The 10,507-nt window shown below is 43.5% G+C and overlaps 1 protein-coding gene across 1 annotated transcript; it reads right to left on the bottom strand.

Annotated features, from left to right (window-relative positions):
• Positions 1-3,836: 3,836 nt before the first annotated feature.
• BTG1 (BTG anti-proliferation factor 1) lies at positions 3,837-6,611 on the bottom strand. Its single transcript, XM_019446418.2, has 2 exons — positions 6,141-6,611; positions 3,837-5,153 (listed from the first exon to the last, which is right to left on the bottom strand). Exons 1-2 carry the CDS (start codon positions 6,286-6,288, stop codon positions 4,786-4,788), a joined length of 516 nt encoding a protein of 171 aa, XP_019301963.1. The 5' UTR covers positions 6,289-6,611; the 3' UTR covers positions 3,837-4,785.
• Between the last annotated feature and the right edge of the window lie 3,896 nt (positions 6,612-10,507).

Genomic DNA, 10,507 nt, shown 5'->3' with positions numbered 1-10,507 from the left:
GCAATACACAGTTTAATATATAGGAGCACATAGACTTTGAATTGGTAGAACACTTAATTTGGGGTTTCTGTTGGCTGTAAAAAATGTCTTAATTTTATAAATACGGACTTAAGAAGCTAAAATTAGACAAGATAACCTTCTTTGAAATGCTACCAGTTTCTCATTTGAAGACGTATCACTTAACATAATATTCACAAGTTATTAAGAGAGCAAACCCTCATCTACCTTAGTGATCTAGAGAAAGTATTTTTGATCAGGCACCCCTATCAATGGAATTTTTAGTACATGCCCCATATATTTTACAAAATGTACCATGTGCTTGTGCAAACCCACATGAAAACACACACAAAAATACTTTAGGAGAATGACATAAAGGTACTTTGGAGATCACCTATTTAGAGAATTATTAAAAGTAAACGTGCCCACAGGTGACCATGTCTTCTATCTGTTATGATTTGAAATAATAATTGTTTGATGTGACAGTCTCCAAATACAGGAATGCAGTTAACTCTACTCTCATTTCCTGCCTGGTGATCTCTGTCCTGATGTTAGATGTCTGGCCTACACTTAATCACCCTTCTATCATCAGAAGCGGGGTCACAAACGGCCTTCACAACTAAAAGGCACGAGGAAAGAGGCTTATAATCAAGCAGTTCCTAACAGCTTCAAAAACATTGTCCCTTTATAAAATACCTAGACAAAGGCACTAAGCATTCGATTTGAATGTCTTTAAAAATGCCTATAGGTACAGGCTTTCTTTAAGCTATCCCACTCCCCACCCCCCACCCAGCCCAGTTTCCACTTGGTATGAACCATAAACCTCACTACCACTTCGACCTGCATGTTCACAAAGTGAGCGCAGACTTGGTCCCAGATTCGTGAATTACAGAATCCCTACAGTCGTGCTTCCCAAACTCTCTGCCAAAAGATGGCTGCACAGACCTCTCGATATTCATCAACATTAAAATGATAAACAGCATGCAAAGGTTCCTATGAAAGTCAGAAGTTGAACTCCAAAATGTTCCTTTTAAGATTATTTAACTACGAGAGGACAGAAAACACTTACAGAATCGAAAATCCTCAACTGGAAGTGAAATTGGAAGCCTTATCATTTTCTATCGTTTGACACTGAACATTATCAAAAGAAACTGGTTAGCTAAGTTAAAACTGCAGTCAAAAAAAAACTGGCGTCAATTATATTCCATAAATTGTTGAGGAAATGGTGGCAATCCTATTAATACAACCTAAGGCTTACTTGTTTAGGAGCACCTTAAAACTACAAAGTTTAACATCTTGTTTAACAATGTTTCTTCACTTTAGGCTATTCTCAGAAAAAAAAGCAAAAAAACATACATATACATATATATACAGAAACTATAAATCACATATGAATTCCTCTGGCCTTTTGCATTAATATAAATGACTTCAGGACTCATTTAAGCGGCTTAGTTTGCTTAGTAGTACAAACTATTTCACTACAAGTTTTTCACCCTGTTATGTTCCAAACATAAAAAATACTGTTATATTTTAGCAGTAGCCATATACGCAGACTGAGATGAAATTAAACTCTCTGCAGTCCCTGTACTTTCAGACAAATAAGAAATACGTTGTTTCAGACAATCCAAAATAAAACTATTGATAACTTCTCCCCATAGCTTATCAATAGCATCTCATCACATTATCTAAAATAGGGGTGCAAAGGAGAGAGGTATGATTTTCAATATACAATACACTTTTAATCTTTAGTTCTTAAAGATCATAATAGTCAGGAAGACTGCTTCAACATGAAGGCCAATTCCACAATCTGTAACACCCATACAAAACAAAAACTACTTGCGATTTGTGAAGAACGGTGACTTAGGGAAATCATTTATGCAACAGTACCAGAAAGCGATTTTCTAGTGGACTTTCCCGTCTACTACTAATACAAGAAATAATGTAACTCAAGGCTATGGACATGTGATTCCCATCCCAGACTGAAGGGGAGAAAACAGCCACATTATCCTGCACAAACCAGGGTAATCCTTGCTTCAGCATTATAGAGCAAGACAGTACTTACATTTGGAGAAGAGGAAATAATTTTAAAACTACCTGTTAAAATTCAGAAAAGTGGCACCCGTAACGATACTGCTAATAATCATGAACTCTTGGTGCCAACGGCAGCTAATGATTTTTGAAAGCAGTCCTCCTTTCTTAAAATGACTTAAGGAAGTGTCTTCTCACTCAGTGTAAAAGCCTTCTAAATTTTATCAGTATTAAATTTCTTACAAGTACACAGATACAATGACTGCACATGCAGATTGGTACACTCCTGCAGGTGCATACGGCAGCACAGTTTTTATCTAAACAGCAAGGCAAAAACAGCCCCCAGAAGCAATGAATGAGAAATTAAAAAGCTCCAGCACCGTAAGCAATTGTCTGGAGAACGTAAGGGTTCAAGTCCCGGGAAAACAGCAGGATGCTAGGTCTCAGTGATATTTGCAAGCCTTTTTAAAGAGGAACTTAACAGCTCCTTAAGTGCCAGACATCACCTACATTCTAAAGTGAAATGTTTTTAAGTTCTCTTCCTACCGAATTTCTTTGAAAGTACCGAAAAGTCTGATGTCACCATCTTCAAAAATGATTTTCCAGTTGAGAATCGGTTCTATGACCGAAGTTTTCGGTTAGAATATACTCCTAAACTCTCTGGACACTCTGCCTTAGGCTCCAATGGCTTAGTATGCAAAACCTTAGCAAGCACCTGGCTTCAAAGGAGTTACAAGAGATGCAGTTGGCAAACAATGCTAATCAGAACTGGGCTGAGACCTGTGGAAGACGACACTACCCACTACCGGTTGTTTCATTGTACATTCAAATTTGAAAAACCGGGAGGCTTCTCAAAGAACACGCTGGAAAATAAAACTGTAACTGGTAAGGGTATTCCGCGTGCCGTGGTTCTAATGCGAATGACGGGTGAAGTACACAGACATTGTTCGTGTTCTAAACACCTGCGTATCCGGCTGTGGCTTTACTTCTGTGTATCCCCCAAATTTGGGACTACTGATTTCAAGGAACCTCAACTGCAGGGTACTTCCAGTGTGATCATGTTTATTACATGCGTATCTCAAAAGCCACTGTAAGTTAACGGTGTACAGAAAAACTCAACCTTCTCCACTTTCAAAATCCCGTTCAACCAAAGAACTACCAACAAGTTTTTATCACATGGGGTAGTGGAGTAATGTACACTCTGGCAAGGTTTCATTTGGGTTCTGAGAATTTATCTGAAACAGAAGTCTGAAAATAAGGGATCAAAAACCCACATTTCCAACTTTTGAGAATAAAAATTGATAAACGTACCTGTTGTTGAATTCCAGCTTAAGTGATTTTTATGTAAATCTTGCAGCTGATGAAAAGCAAAACACCACCATCTCTGCAGTGATTAGCCTGTTCTTTAAGACTATGGGTCACCTACCCCAGGATTTTCTAATTGAACATGGATTCCATGGGGCAAAATTACTGTTTTTTCAAAGGTGGGCCAGAACGGAACATTTATATCTTCACTTCGACAGGGAAGCAATGAAATATAATCCTCTGAGTATCATTTTTGGTAGATGTTACCTTTGTCTCTTATCCTCATTTCGTGAGATTAGCCTGGTAATGTGTCCATGTTTTGACTTTCGAGATTTAAAAAAAAAAGTTACCCTGTGTTTCCTCTAACACCTAGACATGTACACTCCCATCAAATGTTTTTCAGCATGACCAGTGTGCAACTGACATTCACATAGCTTATAGAACCTAAGTCTTCTGAGAAACATATTTCTTTGAGCTGAACCTCTATAATCATGACAAGAGATTGATTAAAATGCCAAGATAAGAAACAATTTATTATAGAGAGAAGAAAAATTTCTCATCCAAAATATAGAAATCTGTACAACTTTGCCACAATCAATATACATGAACTGTACAAATTTACACCAGTTCATAATTTACCAAATAAAAGATGACTAACAAAGTTCACAAAATAGATGGTGGTTTGTGGAAAAGACTTTTACCCAATTAAGTACAAGGAAAGTTACAAACCAGACCTCCACTTTCTAAAAATAAGAAGTTTACTCAGTCTTAGAAAACTACAAGCTAGCAAATGTACAGAGAGCTGGCTGGTGCTAACACCACAGTTGAGACAGTGTCTTTTTAAGGGTCTTTTTAAAGCCTGTTGCCACGGCAGATTCTGGTCACTTGCTACTCTCAAGGCCAAAAACACAATACAAGGTCTGACCATTTCCCCAGGTCATGCTTACTAGGTTTGTCTTATGTACATTTATACAAATTTAAGTGCTAGGTAAAAGTCTTGTCAAAATTTCCAGTACTACCATGTTTCAAATGTTGAGCTTTCCTATTCAGCTGCCAAAAAAGTTAACCATTTTCAAGTGTAATAGTGCAAATTTCCTCCGCAAGGTCTACTGCAGAGAAAGGTTCTTTGAAATACAGATTTGCCTTAAAGGGATTGATGGAAAAAATTTAGGTTTAACATCTGGGAGAAACTGAAACCACCCTAGGACTTCACTCCCTAGCAAATAAAGTGATCATTTACTTGGACTCACAGGCTATTAAATCATTGAAAGGTACTGTCCAAACTATGGCACTGTCACTTAAAAAAAATTTTTTTTTTTACCACTCTATCTTGTGCCAGATCTTCACAGCTGTGACATGGTTTAAATTCCATAATCCATCCCCAAGAGGAGCCCACCCAAAGCAAAAATCAAATTTATCCATCCATTATAAGATGATCCATCCATAGACTATATCTTAACCTGATACAGTCATCATATTGTAGTTTTTGGAAGGGCTTGTTCTGCCCAAGAGAAGTTCCTCCTTACAGCTGATTCTGCTGTCTACCATTTGCACGCTGCTGCTGTTTTGAGTGCTACCTCCTGCTGGTGAGGCTTCGTACAGCACACAGATGGAACCATCCTCTCCAATTCTGTAGGACACTTCGTAGGGGTCAACCCAGAGAGTGAGTTCACTTGGGAGAAGCCTGAACAGCTCCTGACTGCTCAGTCCAATCCGCTGTGCCGCCTGTCCAATCAGAGGATCCATTTTATGGTTGATGCGAATACAACGGTAACCTGATCCCTTGCACGGCTTTTCTGGGAACCAGTGATGTTTATAATGTTCTATAGGGGGAAAGAGAGAGAGAGAGAGAAAGAGAGACAGAGAGAAACAATGCTTAGATCGTTACTGTAAGATCCCGCTATGGCTTCCTCCTTCCGTAGGCTCCTTTGAAAAGTGAAAAATTTAAACTATCAACTTTTAAAAACGCCCAGCACTGCACCGCGGCTGTGCGTGCTTGGGGCTGGGGAAAAGAGCGGGCAGGGTTTTAGAAACAACACAGTAGTAGGGGACAAAACAATCTCCAGGAACCAACCGGTTGAGCCGCCAAAACAGGAATCCGGCGCGCGGCCTCGGCTGGCCGGGCAGCCGGATGGCACCGGCGGCCAGGCGGGAACCTGTTTACTTTCTCCACCCCACCCCAGCCGCACACAATGGGGTTTATGGCTTTGGAGGAGAAGCGCCACCGGGCTGTTAACCCCGAAGGGAAGAAAAACAAGCAACCCTAACTAAACCAAGCTCTGGGCAGGGCTGCAACTGAACCGGTGACAAATCCGATGATTAATGGTCAGGGGTAGGAGGCGCGGGGCGACGGCACGTCCGTCCCGGGCTGGCCCCGGGACAGCGGCGCTGTCTCCCAGCCCCGGGCCCGGCCGCCGAGCCCACAACGGTTGGAGGGGGTTGGGGGAGGGGGCGTCGAACCAACCCCAGCCCCGCAGCTCCTTTGTCCCCAAATCCGCGGACGGTCCGAGGACCGCAGCTCCCGCCTCAGTGGCTGTAGTCTCTTTGTTGTGAGCCTGTTCCCTTCTCCCCTCGGTGGGGCAGCCGTGGGGGGAGGGGGAGCCCTCGGCCCAGCCCCCAAACCCTCGCCAGGACCCGCCGTTAGCGGCCGCCAGGCGCGCCTGCCCCGCTCCCGCGGCGGGACCCGAGCGCGGCCGGCCCGGGGCAGTGCCGCGGTTTCCGCGGCCCCGACGGCTCGGCCCGCCTCCCGCCCCGGGTGTGCGGTCCGCGTCCGCCCGGCGCCCCTCGCCCGCCCGCCGCGGCCGGCTCACCTGCCAGCAGCTCCTGCAGGCTCTGGCTGAAGGTCTGCAGCTGTCGCTCGCTCGTGAGCCCCTTGGTGCGGAGGAACTTGGAGATGAAGGACACGGCGGCGGCGATCTCGCCTATCATGGTGGCGGCCCGGGTGTAGAAGGGATGCATGGGGGCGGCGGGCGGGGGCGGCCCGGGGCGGCCGGGGCTCGGCGGCGCGGCCCCGACGACGGAGCGGCCACCCCGGGCTCCCTCGCAGGTCAGAGGGCTGAGAGGAAGAGAGGGCGGGAGGGGCGGACAGCTACTTTTTTTCTCCTTTATAGTAAAAAAGTTATTTTCACGACAGGAGGCGGCAGGCGAGAGGAAGAGACGAGCGACGGCGGCCTGGTCACATCGCTCGGACTTCCCCAGCCGCCTCCGCGTCCAGCTCCGCAGCCTCCGAAGCTCCTAACAGTTGCATTTCCAGCTCGGAGCGGCGAAGAGATGCAGGAGCCGTGCAGTAGCTTTTATAGCGCGGCGGAAAGGAAGTGGCGTACCTGGAGCATGACGGCCGACTTCAGCCAATCCGGAGATCGCACCATTGTGACGCAGCAGATTCGGAGCCGGAGGGGGCGGGAAAAGGGGGCTAGGGGGTGGATGCGGAGACGGGGAAGAGAGGGAGGAGCTGACGTAATCCGCTTGTAAACAAATAAACTCCGGAGCGGCGGCCCGGGACCGGCGGGCTGTGGCCAAGGGACGGAGCCGAGCGAGGGTGCGCGTGTGAAAGCTCCGCCCCCAGCCCTAGCTCCTCCTTCCCGGTTCAGCTACTCCGGGCCCAGCGCCAGCGCATCCTCTGCGAGAGTGAGCTGCCTGGGCTCGCTGGCGGGGAGTCTCAGTGCCGGGCAGATAAAAGCCTTCTTGGCGTCCGCGCGCGCAGATCCGGCTGCAAGTCCGAGGTGCCTGTCCCCTCGCGCGCTGGGTGTTTCAATCTCGTCCCCGCTCCTAAGAGGCTGGTTGCCCAAGCGGGAGGTTCTTGCCGAGCAGCGGGGTTCGGGTGCCGGTGCTGAAAGTGTGCGGGGGCGTGCAGCGGGGATACGGAGAAAGTGGAACGAAAGGGCTACTATTGAAGGTCTTTCTGCAGCTCTAGGGAGTCGGGGGGCCGGGGGGGGGGGGGTCTCCTAGTAGACGTGCTGCCTACGTCAGGGAACCGTTTCAGCTTCACCCTCGGGAGGAGCGGGGGTGTCTTTGTAAAAGTTTAATTGCAAAATAAATAGAAGGTTAGTAAGCCTTTTGTGGTTGCTGTTTCAGTAATTTCAGGAGTCAAACGAGAGAGGAGTGGAGACCTTACTGAATCCAGCGTCGTGCTGATAGGAAAGCCTGTTTCTGAAGATAATGTAGTAACGCGGATCCCGTAAAGTTAAGGCTGTACTGGAAACACACATTTGTGTAATGCATTTACACCGTTTATACCTTAACCAAAGATTGTTTTCCTTTTTTTTCTGGTCCAAATAGCTCTCTGGCCCTTGCTCTTTATAAAAACAGAAGAAAATAAAGATTAAATTTGAAGCTTAGGGAAGTATTAGGCTTAGACATTTGAGTTTACTGGAAACCCTACTTCCAAAACTAGAGAAAAAGACTTGTGCTAAGGCTTGAGCCTGCTAAAACGATTAAGCCTAAGAGAGGGTTAACTCTGACTCCAGTAAGGAGGAGAGGGGAAAAAAAAAAAAAGATGGTGAGTCGGACAGATGGAGAAAGCAAACAAGAGGCAGAAGTTGAACTCTACCAGATGGAAATAAATATCCTGAGTTTAGTTGGTCATCAGTATTGCAAAACACACCACTTTGAGGTGTGTGTGTGTGTGTGTGTGTGTGTGTGTGTGTGTGTGTTTTAAGTACTAGCCAAAGGGTATAGAAATGTAGCAAAAGTAGAACTTGTATAAAGCTGAAGGAGAAAACGTTTTATTGTTTAAATGAAACATGTAAAACTGGGTTTGGAAAAACTGCTAGGTTTTAAATTCATACACAATAATTAGGTAGTTAAACTAAGCTAAATACTTTAAAGATAGTATTGTTAAAAGCATTAACTTTTGTGAACATCTTTTCTTTGGATAAATGCATCAAAAATAATGGCAAATAAGGTACATCTGTTCCATTCTAGGACTTTTTGGAGAGAACTTTGTTTAGAAACAAACGTCACGGTAATTCACTGAGGACATGAAACCTCTTACTACTCAAAAGGAAATAGGAAAACTGAAGTAAATTCTTTTTTTTTTTTTTTAATGTTTATTTATTATTGAGACAGAGCATGAACGGGGGAGGGTCACAGAGAGAGGGAGACACAGAATCCAAAACAGATTCTGAGCTGTCAGCACAGAGCCCGGCAAGGGGCTTGAACTCAGGGACCATGAGATCATGACCTGAACCGAAGTCGGATGCTTAACCGACTGAGCCACCCAGGTACCCCCGAGGTAAATGCTTAAAATCACCATAGCCCTAGTACAAGATCTTCTGATAGCCCTCCTAACCCCACCCACCCTTAATCATCTGCGGTGTTCATTTTCCTCACTTTATCAGTCATTCCAGCATTAGATGAGAAATCAAATGAAGCCTGGTCTCCAACTTGGGACTCCTGATAATCGGAGCTTCAGTTGACTCCTCTGCAAAACAAGTAATGAAGTTAACAAAATGCTAGGATTTGAACTCAGACTTGTCTCTCAAGTCCTTGTTCTTTCCACTTTTACTGCCTTCCCAGACAGTGGCTGGACTCCTGAAAACTTTTTAAAGTCAGTTAGGTAGGGTTACCAGAAAGTTAAACTCACCCCCACACTTTTTTATTGTATGTGTATGTTTCCCACTTTAAATCATTCTTTTAGGAGACATGGATTTAAGAAATTAGTCGTTGGGGGAATCTAGGGAGAGAACTCGGGGAAAGAACTGGAAATAAACGTTGGCCCTAAATGCAAGCTTTAGATAGTGCACCATGTTAATTACCAACAGTTTTCAATTCTGGACACATATATGTTTAGTAATATTTTTCCAGAGGTTTAGTCAGGCTCTTCCCATCTAAAAGACAAGCTGGTGTTTCTCAACAGCTTTTGAATTATAAAGGCACTTTCTTATTTTTCTGTTAGGCTAAACTATAGGGCAGTCTCAACTCCAGCTGACCCTTGAAAAATGCAGGGATGAAGGGCAGGGGACCAGAAGCAGTCAAATCCATGTATTATTTCGGACTCCCCAAAACTTAACTCCTCATAACTTACTATTGAGCAGCAGCCTAACCAATAACATAAAGTCAATTAACATGTATTTTGTATGTTATATGTATTATATACTGTATTCTTATAATAAGGTAAAGCTAAGAAAATAAAATACATTTATAATCTAGTGTGGCATTGATCAAAAAGTCCGCATGTAAGTGGACCCACACAGCTCGAAGCCTTGTTGGTGAAGGGTCAACTGTATTTACACACCCATCTCTTTTACTTGTGTGTAAGAGGCGAGTTACTTAGACTCTCTGCATAATATTTTCTTCAGAAACTGAAAGGTTGTTGTGAGGACTGACTAGAATAACTGTAGAAACTATTTAGCACTATCTCTGGCATTAAATAAGCCTCCAAATATATATATATATATATATATATATATATATATATATATATATATATAATTTGTACATAATATATAAATATTAGCTGGCTTAAATTGTCATCAGGCAATTTGATAATATCAAATTTATATCCAAAACCTAGAAAAATTTAAAGCACGAAACACACACACATACACACACACACACACACACACACACACACAACCAGCACTTAGGAATTCTATCAAAACAAATCTAGAAAATGAAACTGCTTTTCAAAATAAGTTTGCAAGTAAAAGCACAGATTGTCAGGTCTTTGGAAAGAGTGCTTAGGAGTTCAGAAAGTACTTTCTATAGAGGTAACTATTGGACAACAAACTAGAGTTTCAAAGGGCTGGGGATTTATATTCCCATCCCTCAGCTTAACTGTTACTAGAACAGTTTGCTCTGGACTAACCAAAAAGAGAAAAAGAAAAAAAGAAACATTTACATAGGGCAGGGGAACTCCTTTGTCTGTTTCATAGACTAGTAAAAATTAAGGATGCACACAATGTTGAAAATCTTTTATTTTGCCAAAGATTTTTTTTAATCCCATTGCCATCTGCTGTCATGATCGTATTGGGAAACGGATGGTATTTTAACATCCCCAGAGTGGGAAAGGTATCCATATTAGAATAAAGCAGGGTCTTTGTAATTGAATAAATTTAAAGTCACTCAATGCCACTTTTTGCGTGTCATGGCCCTACATTTGGGAACTCATCTAAACTGTTAAATCTATGAAGAGGATGACACTAAATTAAGCTAGTATGCTATTCATTTTATATGC

The sequence above is a fragment of the Panthera pardus genome, unplaced genomic scaffold (assembly GCF_024362965.1).
Source record: "Panthera pardus isolate Hobbes unplaced genomic scaffold, ASM2436296v1 HiC_scaffold_6, whole genome shotgun sequence".
NCBI lineage: Eukaryota > Metazoa > Chordata > Mammalia > Carnivora > Felidae > Panthera > Panthera pardus.
Note: the sequence above shows the minus strand (reverse complement) of the source record. Positions and strands in the feature narration are given on the sequence as shown.